This window comes from Serinus canaria, chromosome 23 (assembly GCF_022539315.1).
Source record: "Serinus canaria isolate serCan28SL12 chromosome 23, serCan2020, whole genome shotgun sequence".
In the NCBI taxonomy this organism is placed as follows: Eukaryota; Metazoa; Chordata; class Aves; order Passeriformes; family Fringillidae; genus Serinus; species Serinus canaria.
Genome location: NC_066336.1, coordinates 2130623 through 2146671, shown reverse-complemented (window position 1 = coordinate 2146671; position 16049 = coordinate 2130623). Strand labels below are relative to the sequence as shown.

Here is a 16049-nt window from a genome sequence, read left to right as displayed (position 1 = left end):
TTAGTCTGAATCTTGGCATTGCCATCCCTGGAAAAGGAACATTGCTGGAGCAGCTGGTAGGGTGGCTTGGTCTGGTTGGTTGTGGGCTTGGGTACCCTTTGCCTACACAAAAACCTTGATAAATGTGTTTTTTTTGGGATATATTTTCTAAAAACCAGGTGTTCAAAGCTACAGCTTTCAGCCTTTAAAATCTGCCACTATAGGTCTGCAGTTCAGTGTGCTGCAGTTACCTGATTTCTTGTAGGGGAAATCAGACCATGATTTCATATTTTGCCTATGGGAAACATGGATGCAGAGTTTTTCAGGACCTGTAGGAAACTGCATGCTGAAGCAGCTGTCAGTGCAGCCTGCTGTGGGTCCCTCTGTGGCCTCAGTGCAGCAGAAGGCTGCAGTGAGGGGGCTCAAATCTCAGGGATGGAGATTGGAGAGATGGGCAGGCTCCATGTGCTCCTTTCGTGCTGTGTTTACTGTCAGGAGCAGAAATGGCCTCCACTTCTGTCTGCTTTGAATTCAAAACTGGAGGCTTGAAGAAAATGGTATCTAAAAGCAGTTATAAGCATAGGAATAAAGGGGGGGGGTAGTTAAAAAAAAAAAACCCAACATGTAAAAGGGCTTAAAGTGGAAAGGGTCCTTGAAAAGCAGAAAGTCAGAGAAGGAGACTGTGGAGTTCCTTCCCCTGCTCTGTGGCCTTGAACCCCTGCAACTGCAAGTGCTTTGTACAAGAGAAGTGCCTTTGTCAGTATCCTGAGAAATGCTTTGAAATAATTGCAGGTAAGTCTCTGCCCAGTCCCCATGATGAGTCCTGGATGGATGTCTGGGCTCATTCATGTCACTGGGAACTGGTTTCTTTCATTGCTTTGAGACAGACAGTCCAGAGGCCTTCAGTTGTGTTATTTATTGCAGAGCAGGCAGTTATCTATTGCAGGCAGTTGTGTTGTTGATTGCAGAGCACTGGGGCACAGCCCTCCCCGTGCCAGACTTGCCAGGCAAACACATGTTCCTCACCTTGCAGGCCTGCTTAGCCCACAGAAGAGGGAAGCTCTGCAGAGACTGAGGACTGACATAGAAGTGCTGACAGATTCCTGGCTGGAAACTGCATTAAAATCCCTGCTGCTCATCCAATCCAGGTATGGAACCTGGAAGTGCATGTGAGGCTTTCTCAGCCCTTTCTGGCCCTGAGGTGCAGCACTGTGCTGGGCACTGCCCCTGTCACACTGCTGCAAAGTGACTGAGGGAAGAAATTCACCTGTTTTTCTGCTGCAACACCTGTAATTAGCAAGGTCCCCATGCTCACCAAATGGTTTTTCTGACAGGGAATTCTGCCAGAAGCAAAAATTGCAAAACCTTGTCCTAAAATGCCTCCTGAAAGCAGGACAGCACGTGGCACCTGGGGAAGCTGATCAGACTGCCTGGAGCAGTGCTGGCACCACTGCCTGTAGATGTGCTGTTACAAGTGTTTTTCTTCTTTCAGAAAAAACTGTGAGAACATCCTGATCACAACCACCCAATTGATGCCAGCTCTTGCCAAAGTTCTTCTGTATGGATTGGGCGAGGTGTTTCCCATTGAAAATATTTATAGTGCTACAAAAATAGGTAAGGGAGTGTGCCAAGTCTGGAATTGTGCCATCTGCTGAGGTTCAGCTGGGATCTTTACATGGTGCAATGCCATTTCTGCAGCTGAGCCCCCCATGCTGTGTTCCACTTCTGGCCTCAGGAGCTGAACTGGGTGCTGCCCCTGCCCAGTAGGACAAGAAGTGTTTCTGTACTGGGAGGAAGGGACCTGTTGAGGCTCTGTTTCTCTCTGCCTGAGGCTCCTTACAGGGGGTTGTCTTTGGCAGGTAAAGAGAGCTGCTTCGAGAGGATCGTGTCACGCTTTGGGAAGAAGGTGACGTACGTGGTGATCGGAGATGGCCGTGACGAGGAGGTGGCAGCCAAGCAGGTGGGGCTGACTGCAGAGCTGGGGCACTGCAGAGGGAACTTGCTGCCAGGCTTTCCCTGCAGGGACTCTCCTTCCAAGGCTGAACTCTGCAGGCCAAGGCAGCCAGGAGCAAAGTTTGCCTTTGATGCAAGAGATCTTCCATTGTGTTCAGATGGGCAGTTTTCTGGCTCCTGGGTGTTGAAAGTTTCTCTTTTGCTATTGTTTAGGATTGCATATGACACTGCTCCTGTCAGTAGTGTCTTAGTGTAGCATGGCTGAATGTAGCATGTTGAAAGCTTGGACTCAGTGATCTTGTATGGTGTTGTGAGGTCCCAGGATGAAGTGAGAGATGAGAATTTGACTACATGTTTTCAGAACACTGATTTATTATTTTATTATATGATATATGATATTATACTATATATTATATGATATATGGTATTATATTGTATGATATGATATTGTATTATATTGTATTATATGGTATGGTATGATATTGTATTATGTGGTGTGATATTATATTATGAAATTATATACTAAAACTATACTAAAGAAAGAGGAGGGATACATCAGAAGGCTATACAAGAATGATAATGAAAGCTTGTGACTGACTCCTCGGAGTCTGACACAGCTGATGGTGATTGGTCATTAATTAAAAACAATTTACATGGAACCAATCAAAGATGCACCTGTTGGTAAATGATCTCCAGACCACATTCCCAAGCAATTGGATAATTATTGTTTTCATTCTTTTCTGAGGCCTCTCAGCTTTCCAGGAGAAAATCCTGGGCAAAGAGGATTTTTCAGAAAATATTGTGGTGACAGTCTTGGATGTCCCTTCCACCCTTGATGATTCTATGGTTCTGTGTGCTGATCATAGCCTGTGGCTGTCAGGATATTGCAGTTTCTCAGGAGTGTGGAGGAGTCAGGGCTCAGGAACAGCAGCAGATCAATACAGCACCTGCCATTAGGCTGGATTATAAACAAGGAGCAAAGAGATTGATTGATTTGGGCAGGCCTGGATGGGTTGTTGAGTTGTGCTAATTAGCAGTGAAGTGCAAAGGTGACTGTCAGGACCTTGGCTGTGCAGGCTTCACACACATGTGCCAGAGCTGTCAGCCCTGGACAGGCATTCCTGGCTGCAGCAGCAGCTCCCAGCCAAGGTTTCCATCGGGAGCAGCTGACAGTCAGTGCTGGTGCCTGTCACACACAGCTGTGCACATAGGATGGGCTCCAGATACAGATGTGCACATTGTTAAAAAAAGCCATGGGGGCTGCTTCTAGCCAGATAGCAGGATCCCTGCAGGGTCAGGGTGCCCCAGGTGGGCCGTCTTGGGCAGGATAGCTCAGCCTTCCAGAGGCTGGGTGTCCCAGCCCGAACTGCTGTGCAGCCATGGCTACCTTAGCAACTCAGTGATTGTCAGCTCTTAGTGATATCAGCTCTTTCACAGTTTCAGCTCTTAGCTTGCTCAGGGGCTCTGGCTGATCCTGGCTTTCAGAATAGAGGAGAGAGGAGAAGGCAGCCCTGGTGGTTCCACAATGGTTTATTGAGGGGTCCATGAAGGGGTTCCAATGACAGCTCTTCTGACAGAATGGGCCAAGGCAGCCCCTTTTATAGGGTTAGGGGGGCTTGGGAACTGACCAGTTGTAAGGGTATGGGGAAATAGCCTATGGGGTCACAGAAAGATAAGAAGGCCTGGAGGACCTGAGTGGAGACTTCTGGTTTAGTTCCTATGACTTGGCACTTCCTTATCTCTAAGCCTCCATCCTCCACAGGGCTGTAGCTAGCCCCATGTCTGCTACACACATGGCTGAGAGTGTGTGCTCAGAACCACCACACTGCACAGCCCTGCAGCTCCACCCAGCCTGCTTCCACCTCAGCTGAGAATCCCTGCCTAAACCTGACTGTCCTCTCTCTTTCCAGCACAACATGCCATTCTGGAGGATCACAAATCACGCTGACCTCGTGTCCCTTCACCAAGCCCTTGAGTTGGACTTCCTGTAAGAAGCTGGAGCAAAGATGTGACTGCAGCTCCTGCCAGCCCTCTCCATTTCTGGGGGGACAGAAATCTCACATGTTTGGGGACTCACCTTTCAGCTTGATGAAGAAAACATACCTAATGCAAACTGTACAGTGGAATATGACAGCAGGTTGTTCCTTGGGTGCACAGGCCCTGCCAAGTCCAGAGGTGTCCTGTGAAGAAGCCCTAGACTCAGCAGAGCTAGGGCTTGTCTGCAGAAGGGACTTACAGAGCCAGCTGAATGCCTCTGGCCTCCAGAGGGAGGGGCCATAAAACAGCAGATTTATGTGTATGAGCCTTCTTCTTTCTATTCAGCTTAGTTGTAGAACCCAAGTAAACACAAAAATTTATTTTTATAGGAAAATGCTGATGGCAGTGCTTAAACCTCCCTTGTTTTGCAAAGCCGAAGAGCTATGGGGTTTTTTCATAGGAAATACTAATGAAAATGTCAAAAATACCTCTATTGCTGTAAAATGTGTCCTCTCTCCTTCCCTGGGTGTTCAAAACAGTTAATTTATTACAATGTCTTTATGTTATTTCCTCAGTGTGGGATTACTGGAAAATATAAAGGTAAGGGAATGCTTCTGGAATATGTGGTTCCTTATAGAGGCAAGTACTGGTGTTCTGAGTTGATCCCAGGGGCTTCTAGTCAATGTGTGCAGAAGCCCTTTTAGCCAGCAGGAGATCACTGGATTTCAGCCTTTGTCTGGACTGCAGATCCCACAGATTTTCCCTGCAAAGAAGAATGAAATTGCCTGTGAACATCAGGTACAGCAGACTGGTGCAGACTGCTCAGATGTGAACTGAGTCCTCACCCTGGACTAGGAATAATCTAATTCCTAAATACTCATGAATGTTGCAGAGAAGGCTCTGGCTATGGTATAACCTTCACCTCTGTGTTCCTGACCCTATTTGTAAGTTCCTTTTAGTAGAATCAGATTCAATTTTCTTATATTCTTTGCATTAGCCTAACTACATAGAGACAAACAAATGCCTTGTTAAGAGGGACTTAATTTTCTAAGACACTGTGACTTGGCAGCATGGAGCACTTGGGAGGGATGGTGATGCTGATTTTTCTGCAGCTGTCTCAGAACAGAGGCTGGAGTCAGTGACCTGCAGCTCCCCTGGCCAGGAACAGCCAGCAAGGGACTGGGGCTGGCACAAGGGCTGGTTTTGTGCCAACTCAGGCTGTGTTTGGGGGTCTCCCCATGTACCCTGATGGCACCTGATCAGCCCTGAGGACAGGTGTGTGCTGTGCCCCAGAACCTGCTGCTGCTGCTCCTGCAGAGCCAGACCTGTGGCTGCACCCAGACCCCTCCAGGTCGTGGTCATCAGCCCTACATCAGCCACTGGGAGATGGGGCTGAAAGTCTGTCACTGCAGGGAAGACACATTTGCTGTGCCCATACAGACAGGATGTGTTCGCTGCATTCTTTTCATGGCTTTAATTACTGAGGGTTAATTTCCACCAGTGCAGGGGGAGCTGCTGGGCCAGCTCTGCACAGGCTCTGCTGTTTCCTGGGCCAGCTCCAGTGACCACAGGGCAGAAGGTGCCTAGAGCCAGGGCTTTGGATACCTTGTGCTCAGGGACTGGACCTGGGAGGTTTATTTCACATGGTAGCAGCTACAGTTTCCCTTTGGGTTTGGTTGTTTTTGGTTTTTTTAAATTAAATTGAAATCGGAGCTGATTCTCTTTCTCCAGGGTGGTCACTGGAGTTGGGAGTGATCTGCTTTCCATTCAGCTCCTGGCCAGGTGTTGGCATCCCAGGTGGATGCTGGGTCTGTGTATTTTCCCAGGAGCTCTGCAGCAGGAACATGCTGTCTGTGTGGGAGCTGCTCATCCCGTGAGGAAAGTCTGAGGAGTCTGCTGTGGGTGCCACTGGGCAGCTCAGCAGAGGGAAAGGTGTTGGGCTGCCCTGGGGGCTGCTGGCCCAGCAGGGCCCAGGGGCCAACAGGCTGGGCTGGGAGTGCTCAGCACTGGGTTTGGAAAGGGGAGCAGGACCCAGGGGTGTTCTCTGCCTACACCAACTGGAGAGCCAAGGTGTGTTTGCACCTGTTCCAAGGCAGCTCCAGCTCCCCTCCTGCTGGGTCCATAGGGTGCAGTTCCTCTGGGCTCCCTGTGGAGTGCCAGAGCTGTGGTGAGGAGCAGCCTCATTGCTGCCAGGGTTGGAAATGTCACCAGAGGATCAGGACTCAGTTGTAGTCACAGAAGAGTCTGTGCTGATGCTGAACATCCCTCAGCCCTTCCAAAGGTCTCCTGTAAGCAGGCTGGGGAGTTGTCCAGCCTGTGCAGTAGCCTGTGGGGAGCATATCTCATACTCCAGCTGGCTGAATTTGGGATTAGAACCTGTGCCTTAACCTCCCACCACCGGCACGGCCGAGCTGCCCACGAGCTTTGCTCCCGTGGGAAGCAGCTGAGCTGGAGAGGGGCTGGGTTTGTCCAGGCACTGGCAGCAGGTGCTGCACCTGCAGGCCTGAGCTGCCTGGCAGCTGGCTGTGCTTTGTGTTTGTTTACTTCAAATGTTTTAAGGAAATTTTAAGATGTTGGTAAAATTTTAGCTGAGTGTGGAACTCGCAGCCACTGACATTTCATACTGGTATTTATATGATGTTTCCTTGAATGTATGTAAAGTACTTTTATAACAGGAGGTTGATGGTACATTTATGTGTTTGTTATAAAGGGGTGACCTGGCTATTTTATTTTTTCCTCTACTGGCTGAATTTAAGTTTTTTCCTGTCTCGTTTGAGGCAAGAACTGCATCTCTACCCAAGCATTGATTTTTCTCCTGTCTCTGTCACCAGTTCAGCTACAGTCAGGTCAGGGGTAAGGGGAGAGCAAACCTGAACACCTGAAGGACAGTCAGCCTGCAGGCCCAGAGCACCTGAGCTCACCTGGGTGCTGCTGGCTTTCCCTTCAGCTTTGACACAGCCACAGAGGCTTTAAAAACCACCTGATCCACTAATATTTGTTGCCTCCAACAGCCCTTGAGGAGGTGTCTGTGCTGGCACTGGTGGGAAGCAGTAGGACCCCTGGAGCCCACAGCACCTCTATTGCTCTGCTACAAGGGGTGATCTCAGGTGCTGCTGCCTGTGGGACCTTTGCCTGTTCATGGTCTGTAATGGGAACTGTCCTGTGAACTGGAAAAAATAATAAAGTCTTTATTTTCTATAGTCAGTGCTTCAGCCTGTTCTCTGCCCCTGTGTCAGTCCCTGCCCCTGTGACAGCCCAAGGCAGGCCTGGCAGCACCAGGAGCACTCAGGGTGCCACAGGTCACCGTGCAGCCACCAGGGCCCCCGTGCTCCTGGGGGGTCCTGGGGGGCAGTGGGGCAGGGAGCTGCTCCTGGGCCCTGCTGAGGTGCCCAGGGCAGGCACATGGTGCTTCCTGCACAGTGTTCCCTTCCCATTTCAAGGCAACACCTCTCTCCCACCCTGTGCTGCTGGCCTTGGGCAAGGCTGAGCTGCTTACAGGAGCTGTGAAACAGCATTTCAGCTGCTCCTCCAGCTGCATCCAGATGCCTTCCCTGGTATGGAAGTGTACTCCTGGGATGGGCTGCTGGGAGGGATGTGATACAGGTGAGGGGAAGGAGCCAAAGGTCAGTGCTGTGGGCAGCCAGGATGTGCCACAGCTGCCAGCTGGGCAACAGCAAAGGGCAGGGGTTGCTCTGGAGCCTGCCTGGGTTTGGGCACTGAGCTGGGTGGAGGCAGCCCCAGCTGGGTGGGTGTCTGTGCCCAGGAGCTGGCACACACTGACCCCACTACTGACCACACCAACAGCCACCAATGGCTGAGAAATGCTGTGGCCTTGGGAGCACTGCCCAGGCTGTGGTGGTGGGAATGGCAGCCATGGGAGCATGAGGTGTCCAAGCCCTGAGCCACCCTGCAGCCACTCCTCCTTCCCCATCCCTGCCTGAACACAGTGATAACAGGTGAGCTTTGACCTTAACACCAAAACTAACACAAGGAAGAAAATCCTGGCTGGAAACAGAAAGGTCAGATAGCCACAACCATGGAGGACACAAGTGCCAGGAGAGACACAGAGAAAATAAACCAATGCTCTTGTTTTCATTTCTCTTTTTTGAAAAAGCTACAAATAAATAACAAGAAAAGGTGACAGAGCAGTGCAGCCATATGCTGCAATGTGCTGGACTCACCACATTGTGGCTTTCCCAAGGGTACAGCCACGGGAGCTATGCTGAGTGCCATGGGACTCACTGGGTGTTTCAACATCACCCCTGGTTTCTGCCAGCTCCCTCCAGCTGTCCAAAACAACAGCCTGGGGGGCACAACCAAGGGCACACCAACATGTCCACCTCCCCCCTCATGTCCCTTTAGAGGAGCTGCCCTCAGACAGCAGACTCCACAGCAACAGCCCCATTCAGGAAGTGTGGCTGTGCTGGCTGGGACAAGGAGAAGTGGGTCTGGGCCAGCCACTGCATCCGCCTGTTCACCAGGTCTGCTTCCAAAAACGAGCGAAACTCCACCCCATCACCCTCTCCATTGGCATCCACCTCATCGTATCTGCCTTCCTGCCGCACCTGCACGTTGGGGTGCAGCCACTTGTAGTAGGTGACCCTCAGCCCCAGCCCCAGCAGGTAGCAGGGCAGGGCTGCAGAGACCACGGGGAGGAGGTATGAGTGCTCCTCCTCGGGAGCCCGGCCCCAGAGCCAGGCGAGGCCCAGCAGGGTGCTGTCCACCAGGATGAAGCCGTGGTAGATGATGCTGCGGTGCAGCGTCCTCCCCTGCGCCACGTTGAACCAGCTGAAGTAGAGGATCACAGCCACCATGGCCCGGTAAAGCTGCTCGGGGCCAGGTGACTCCATGAAGTCTGTGCCCTGCAGGCTGACCCAGAGGAACATGGCCAGCCACACCAGGGGGAAGTGGACAGCCACGCCGTAGGGCCAGAGCAGGGCGAAGAGCGCGAGCGCCAGGATGCGGGGGCAGATGAGGAAGAGGTTCCAAAGGAAGTAGATGATGGAGGAGGCCAGGCTCAGCTCGTACTTGTCCTGCAGGAAGGAGCGCAGGGACTGGTGGTAGTCCAGCAGAGCCCAGGACACACACAGGAACGCCGTGCCCATCCCCAGGCCTGCAAACACACAGGTGAAAATGCTGAGAGGGGATCAAGGGGTAGCCAGGCCTGGCTCAAACCTCTTCCAGTCCACCACTGCTAAAATGAGCTTTCCCCCCAGCTCACAAAGCAGCTGCTGTCAGGGACCTGCATCTCTCCCCTGGCCTTCTGCCCTCCCTGAGGACAAGGAGGCTGGTGCCTGGCCTTGCTCAGAAGGGGAAGAAGTGCTGGGATTGAACAGCTCTGCAGAGCCCATCTCCCAGGCATGGAAGCCCTCAGCCCACACAGGCAGGTGAGAGCTGGCTCCCACGTTGTTGGGCTCTCCATTTCCCTGCAGTGACACCAGCTTCCCAGCCCGGGAAGGGCACCACAGCCCCTGCTGTGCTTCACCCACACCAACATCAGCACCTCCCTACTCCCCAGAAGGTGCCTGATTTCTCACCTGACCCTCATGCCCAACTGGGGCATATAAAAGAATGACCACAGTGGTCCCATAGCTTCACCCCCCCCCCCCATTCCAAGCCCAGCATGGTCCATTGGGGCATGTGAGGGCAGAACAGGCGTTCACCCTATACTGTGACATGTCAAAGGAAGGAGTGACATGGGAGCAGAATGACACTGCTGGGTCCTCCAGCCCCTGAACAGCCTCTCTGATCTCCCCCTCCCAAACCTGCACCCTCCCTTGGCCCCAGTCCCCTCACCCTGGGAGAGCTCAGCCTTGTTTGTCCGCAGGATAATGTAGAGGAGCAGTGTGAGCTGTGGGGTGTTCTCCAGGAAGGTCTCGAAGAGACGCAGCATACTGATGTCGTGGGAGATGAAGGCCATGTGTCTCTGCTCATCCTCCTCCTCTGCCTTTGCCCAGCACACCCTCCAGCCCACCTTCAGAGCATACAGGCACCTGTGTGGGGACCAGCTGGTGGTGAGGGGCTACTCAAGGCACAGGCCTTGGTCCCCATGCTGTCCTGACAGCTCAACAAACTCCTGACAGGACAACAAACCCCACTGATCTGTGTCCAAAGCCCTGCCCAAACCACACACCACAGTAGCCACACGATGCAAGTGTAAAAAACTGAGCATCGACCTCAGCGGACCTGCCTGGATTATTCCTTTCTCCGGCTCGGCCTCGCTGCGCCCCTCAATTGCCTGAGGAGCCCCGAGGCCGGGACCAGGTTTGGGGGCGCTGCTCGGTTTGTCTGGAGGGCAGCGGCACCAGCCCCGGGAGACAGAGCAGAGCCCGAGGGAAACTTCCCCCGCTCCCACCGACGCTCCTCATCCGGCTCCAGCCCGGGCGGGGCCGAACCGCTCTGTGCTGGAGCCTCTCGGCCCTCCCGACCGCCGAGGCACCGCTCGCCCCCATCCCCGGGAGCCGGGAGGGCCGAGAGGCAGCCGGGGGGAGGCCGGGGCGGAGCAGGGCCCGGCGGCGGGCGGGAAACTCAGTGCGGGGCTGCCGTACCTGAAGAAGAAGCCGAGCTGTAGGAGGTGGAGGGCGGCGAGCAGCGCCGCGGGCACGGCGGGGCGCAGGGCGGGCGGGTCGGAGCGCAGCCAGAGCCAGCTGCAGGCCTGGGCGGCGGCTGAGGCGGCGGCGAGCAGCGACAGCGACAGCGTGGCCCAGCCGGGGTGGCCGCGCCGCGCGTACTCCGCCGCCACCCAGCCGTCCATGAACAGGTCCAGGGTGGCCGCCGCCGTCCCCGCCGCCGCCAGCGCCAACTGCAGCGGCCCGAAGCGCGGCGGGGCAGTTCGCGGAGACATCGGGGCCCCGCGGTCCGGCCCGGAACCGGCGGTGGCGGCGCCGGCACGGGCCGGACCCACCCCCTGACAGGGCCCGCCCCGGGCAGCGGGACCGGCAGTCCCACCCCGGGCCGTGGGACCGCCCCGGGCTGTGGGACTGCCCCGGCCTCTGGGACCGCCCCGGACCGGCAGCCCCGGGCCGTGTAAGCGCCCAGGGTCCTGTGACTGCGCCCGGACCGTGTGTCCCACCCCGGGCTGTGTGTCCGCCCCGAGCCGTGTGTCCTCCCGGGCAGCCCCACCCTGGGCTGTGTGTCCGCCCCGGGCCGGCAGCCCCGACTCCGCTCCCGCCGCCGTCGCAGCCCCGGCCCCAGCCATTTATCTTATTACACAACTGTGCTCCTGACTGCAAGCAATTCCATTCATCTTCACTTCCAAAAATCCTCAGGGCTTTTCTTCCTAACAGGCACACCTCCTACAAAAAGGAAATAACAGTACTTTTGGCTTCTAGGTATGCTGGATTCCACAGCCAAACATTCACCTGTTCCACACCTACTGCACGATTCAGCCACACAGGTGCACCAAGGGCTGCAGCTGGGCCACTGAACCCAAGCAGGACCTGGGGACTGGCCCCAGCAGGAGCTTCTGGCAGGGCAGAGCAGAGTCCCTGGGTCTCCCTGCCAGCCCCATGGATGAGCCCACAAGGAACTGCCTTTGCAAAGCTTGGTCCCTTTAGGAGTCCTAGACAAAAGAAACTCCATCCTACCCTTGGAGCTCCTAAACACCCAGAGCTCATCAGACTGTGAGCCCTCTGAACTGAGCCTTATGTGCACACACCGCTATTCCAGCAGGCTCTGTGTCCCTGGCAACTCAGCAAGCTGCAGTGGAAGGACAGGTCAGCACAGCACTGTACAGCAGAACAGCTGTTCTGGTGGCAGAAATGGTTCTGGCCCTATTTGGAACACTGATGCATATTGTTTTCTTCAGTAGTACAATTATTTAATTTCTCACTGGCCAGACATTCACTTCAGTTTGATCCTTCCAAAGTAAAAAGCTAAGGAAAAAATAAGAATAGTAAAACTGAAAGTATGAGCTGTGCTTTTATCCTCAGGTTTTGTCAAGCTGTTTTCTTCTTCAAGGAGAGAAGCCTCTAGAGTAATACACAACACAAGGTGCCCCAAGTTAACATTTTATTGGAAAAATTCAAAAGCTCTAGTTAACAAGATCAGCTCTAGTACAAATATATATTTAAGTGCACAAACTAAAAAATAAAAACATCTTCTCATGATTGCTGTACATCAGTTGAAGATTACTCTTGGCTACCCACTTTGTGAAGAAAATGGAATGGAAGCTGATTTAGGAGAAACAGCTCTAGAAATAAAAGACAAATCATAAAGAGGCTAACAGGCACTCTCTAAGAAGCCAAAACAAAAATGAAAGCTCTGAAGCTTTGACGAGTTCAGTTTTCCCATGTCTGTTTATACTTTCAGTCACATGGTCACAGCATAGAATCAGACCCAATTACCAGAACCACACATGTTCTGCTCATCCTTGAATTCCAAGGAGTTGGCATTCACCCAGTAACCAGGACTTCCCACAAAGAGCAAAGGTCACCTTCCATGTAAAAGAGCTCAGCAAGGTATCTTGAAATATGGACATTTGCTTGGAACTAAAATCAGGTGGAAGGAACTTTACTCAGCATCTGTTGACTTATAGTGATCATCATCCACAGTGGAGTAGATGTGTCCCTCGCTGCTGAGGAATTCCACAGCTTGCCTTGAAGAAAAAACCCACAGCTGGTAACTACTCAGCAATTAGTTAGCAAAGGGAGGTCAGTCACCACCTTTCTGATTTACAGAATTCCCATTTACAGACCCCATCCCCACAGTTCCCTCGTGGCAGCTGCCAAGGGAAGCTCTTGGTGTCTCTGTCCCATGGGCAGTGTAAATGACACAAGAAGTTTCTCCAAAGCTATGGCAGTGAGCTCCCCCTGAAGCTCAGACTCTGCTTGAGTCACCACTCAGCACTTCCTAGGTAGTACCCACTAGAAGGGTACTGAACAGGGGTATTGTTATATCCCATGCTCCAGAGGGGACAGAATATAAAAAGGTCATGGAAGGTAATGACAACTTTGGTAAGTCTCAAGAAGATGTTATAAGAGACTGTGAAGTAGAACAGAACAGAATATTCCTAGATTTTTATCAGTGTGCAGAGAGCAAGGTAGACCTTGAACAGGAGAAATGCTACAGAGGCACTGCAGTACATTGTCACTGAACTGATCAACAGCTTGTTTTGAAAACAGGGAGCAAAGCAACTGGCAACAGCTCACTCAGGGCAGTGAATCTTTCAAAAGCTCTGGCTCCTGTGCTGCTGGGACCACCTGAATTACCCACTCTGATTCACAGGTGAGTGTCTGGCCTTATCCACTGCCCTCTCTGCCTCTGCCTGTGTTCCCATAGCATCCTTCATTTCTACACACTTACTTGATTGTTGACATACTCATACTGTGGAGCTGGAGCTTCAAGTCTTGTAGACTCATCCCCTCTGGGACATGGCAGCTTTTGATCAAGTTCAGCACCTGGATGAGCAAGAACCACAGCAGCTCACATCAGAGGAGCCTCTGCTGCCACTGCTGTGCTCCCAGAAGAGCTGCTGGCACCCACCTGGCTCTGGTGTGCTGTGAGCCCGTTCACTGGCAGGCTGCCACCTCCTCCGTAGCCCCCCATGTCACTTATCCCAGCAGAGGAAAATGACTGTGGCACTCTTGATGCTGACTGGAATTAGGAAAATAAAAGTGCTGTGGTTACCTAGGTTGCAGAGTTAAAGATTCAGTGATTTCTAAGCCAGTAAGTTCAAATAGCTTCTTTTGGAAGCAGAGTGCAATACAATCCCTCTCCAAGGAAGCCAGGACTCCTGTTACACTTTCAGTGTTGTCCAGCTTTAAACTTTCCAGCCCCACAATGAGGGAATTTTCCCAGTGAAAGGTGCCTCTTTGGGAGGTCACCCAGGAAGGGCCACAATGGATTCAGGGTCTTTGTACATACCATGAGATTTTTTCTGAGGATCATGTGTGCATTGACAATTTCCAGTATGTGTGTAGTAAACTCATTCATATTTTCCAGAGGCATGATCTTAAATGCTACCAAGCTCTTCTTATTCTTTCAGAAGAAAAAAAAAAAAAAAACCACCAAACACAAAACAAAGAAAACAATTTACAGCACAGCAACACAAACACGCCTCACAGCCAACCCAGCCACTTCCTCCAGGAGTGTGGGACAGCTGTGGGGAGAGAACTTCTCTGCATGCAGCTCATCCAAAACCTTCTGACCTACATCTTGTGGTTTTGGCTGGGGTACAGCAGCATGGGCTGGTTTTTAGTCATTGCTCACCAACCCTTGCACAGGGCCGAGGGCTTTCCTGCTTCTCACACAGCTCCACCAGTGTTAAACTGGGAGGGGACAAGGAGCTGTGAGGGGAAACAGCTGGGACCCCCATGCTCCACGGGAGAACCCAGACCAGCCAGTGTCATGCTCAGTTATAAAACTGGTGAAAGAAGGAGGAAGAGGCACACCTGCCTGCCCACGGGAAGTGTGGAATGAATTCCTTGTTTTGCTTTACTTATTAAACTGCTTTTACCTGAACTCATGGCTTTTCTCTCTTTGACCCTTCTGTTTCCCCCCATCCCACTGGGAGCAAGCAAGCAGTGGGGGAGGGATGTGATTTTGAAAGACAATGGAGACAGAGTCACTCCTCTAACCAGCTGGGAATTAACTGCACCTTGCCTTAATGCACATACACCATTATTTGAGCATTTGAGTATTTACATGAAGTGCTACAAGTCCTAAAAGACTCAGACACAGGTAACACAACCTTACCTGGAATGACCGAAGGTGACCAGCTACTTTAACATAAGTTCCTGGAGGTACCACAACGTTCTCACCTCCTGCCTCCTAAGAGAGAGGGAAAAACAGGTTTGCTGTTTCCTGTTTCCATTTCTCAATTATCACAATAAGGAACTTAGCAAAGCATGCTCATCTTAAGCAAGTACAAACAATGTGCATTCCTTTGTCATGCTAAACTTGCAGTAAGGCAGCTGAACTTCCTGCCTGATAACCCTCCCAAAACTGTTCAGCTGAACTCAGCTATCCTAAACAGGCAGACAGTCATGTACACCACCAGTGATCTCTGCTACAGCAGCATGTCCCTTTGATTTCAGGGACATGCTATCCCTTTCCAGAAAAGCCACACTTTCTGCATTCAAAAAGCTCTGTGAGAAGTAGGGAACTGGTGTTCATCAGTGATCCTTATGGGTTCCTTCCAGTTGAAACACTGTATAATTCTCCACCAACTTTCCCCAAAGCGGGGAGAAAAGGCTTTTCTCCACCCAGTGCTCCCCAAAGCCGCTAAAGCAGGCTGCTCATAGCAAATCCAGTGCTTACATCAGTATCGACCCACTGCCTGACGTCCATCGGTGCTGCTGTCATGTCGTCCACCTTGTAGAGGATGTTGGTGGGCGCCTTCTCGGCGTGCCGCACGATGCCCACCAGGGTGACCTGCGGCGGAGGAGGAAGGGTCACTCGGGCCGGCCCCGGCTGCGCCCCGCGGGGCCGCGGCCGCCCCGGCGCCCACCTGCGAGATCTCCACGTCGCAGATGCGGAAGGTCTCGTCCACCTGCTCGGCCGCCAGCAGCTGCGACACGGTGCAGGGCACGATGTTCTGCGAGCGGCTCCGCTGCAAGGGCCGGAGGGGCCGTCAGAGCCGGACCCAGGCCCGGCCCCGGGCCCGTCCCGCGGCCCCCGCCCGGCCTACCTGCTTCTTCTCCGCCTGGCCGCCGGCGGGCGACCCGAACCCCCCCGGGGATTGCGTGTAGCCGCCCGGGAGCCCCGCGCCGCCCATGTTACCGTACCCGCCATCGAAGTTCCCTAAGGGGGGAGAGAGAGGGACCGTGACGCGGTGGCGGGGACACAGCCCTCTTCCCCAGCGCTGCCGCCATCACGGGAAGCGGCCCCTCTCGGGCTCCGCGGCCCCCGGAGGCGGCGAGCGCGGCCCCCGGCCCCGCGCACCGTGCCCGCTCCACATGGCGCCGCTCCGGGACTGCCGCCGCCCGCCCGCCGGCCTTTCCGCGCCGCCGCCCGCCGCCCAATCCGGGAGCGCCGCTCTGCCGGCCGGCAGCCAATCGCGTCCCTCCGCCTTCCGGCTCTGTCCAATAGAAGGAGGCCGCGGGGAAGCTGCCGCCGCCATTTTGAGAGCGGGTACTGCCCGGCCTGGCATGGATGAGGGGGCGGTGCCCAGGGGCGGGGCCGAAGGGCCGGGCTCAGGT

The 16049-nt window shown here is 53.4% G+C and overlaps 3 protein-coding genes across 5 annotated transcripts in view; 1 reads left to right on the top strand and 2 right to left on the bottom strand.

Annotated features, from left to right (window-relative positions):
* EYA3 (EYA transcriptional coactivator and phosphatase 3) overlaps positions 1 to 7109 on the top strand; it is a 40767-nt gene extending 33658 nt beyond the window's left edge. For all 3 annotated transcript variants that reach the window (XM_030232065.2, XM_030232062.2, XM_030232064.2), the window contains 4 exons: positions 1013 to 1127; positions 1472 to 1593; positions 1839 to 1939; positions 3843 to 7109. In XM_030232065.2, the coding sequence (XP_030087925.1) occupies positions 1013 to 1127; positions 1472 to 1593; positions 1839 to 1939; positions 3843 to 3923 (419 nt within the window). In that variant the 3' untranslated portion in view covers positions 3924 to 7109. The remainder of the gene's footprint in view (positions 1 to 1012; positions 1128 to 1471; positions 1594 to 1838; positions 1940 to 3842) is intronic.
* An 868-nt stretch (positions 7110 to 7977) lies between these two features.
* On the bottom strand, positions 7978 to 10821 carry XKR8 (XK related 8). Its single transcript, XM_030232070.2, has 3 exons — positions 10458 to 10821; positions 9706 to 9902; positions 7978 to 9022 (listed from the first exon to the last, which is right to left on the bottom strand). The coding sequence occupies exons 1-3, from the start codon at positions 10751 to 10753 to the stop codon at positions 8283 to 8285; spliced, it is 1233 nt and encodes a 410-aa protein (XP_030087930.2). The 5' UTR covers positions 10754 to 10821; the 3' UTR covers positions 7978 to 8282.
* Positions 10822 to 11902: 1081 nt separating this feature from the next.
* On the bottom strand, positions 11903 to 15861 carry RPA2 (replication protein A2). The gene is made up of 9 exons (XM_050983405.1): positions 15793 to 15861; positions 15539 to 15651; positions 15359 to 15460; positions 15169 to 15282; positions 14605 to 14679; positions 13774 to 13887; positions 13393 to 13503; positions 13213 to 13307; positions 11903 to 12505 (listed from the first exon to the last, which is right to left on the bottom strand). The coding sequence occupies exons 1-9, from the start codon at positions 15806 to 15808 to the stop codon at positions 12421 to 12423; spliced, it is 825 nt and encodes a 274-aa protein (XP_050839362.1). The 5' UTR covers positions 15809 to 15861; the 3' UTR covers positions 11903 to 12420.
* Between the last annotated feature and the right edge of the window lie 188 nt (positions 15862 to 16049).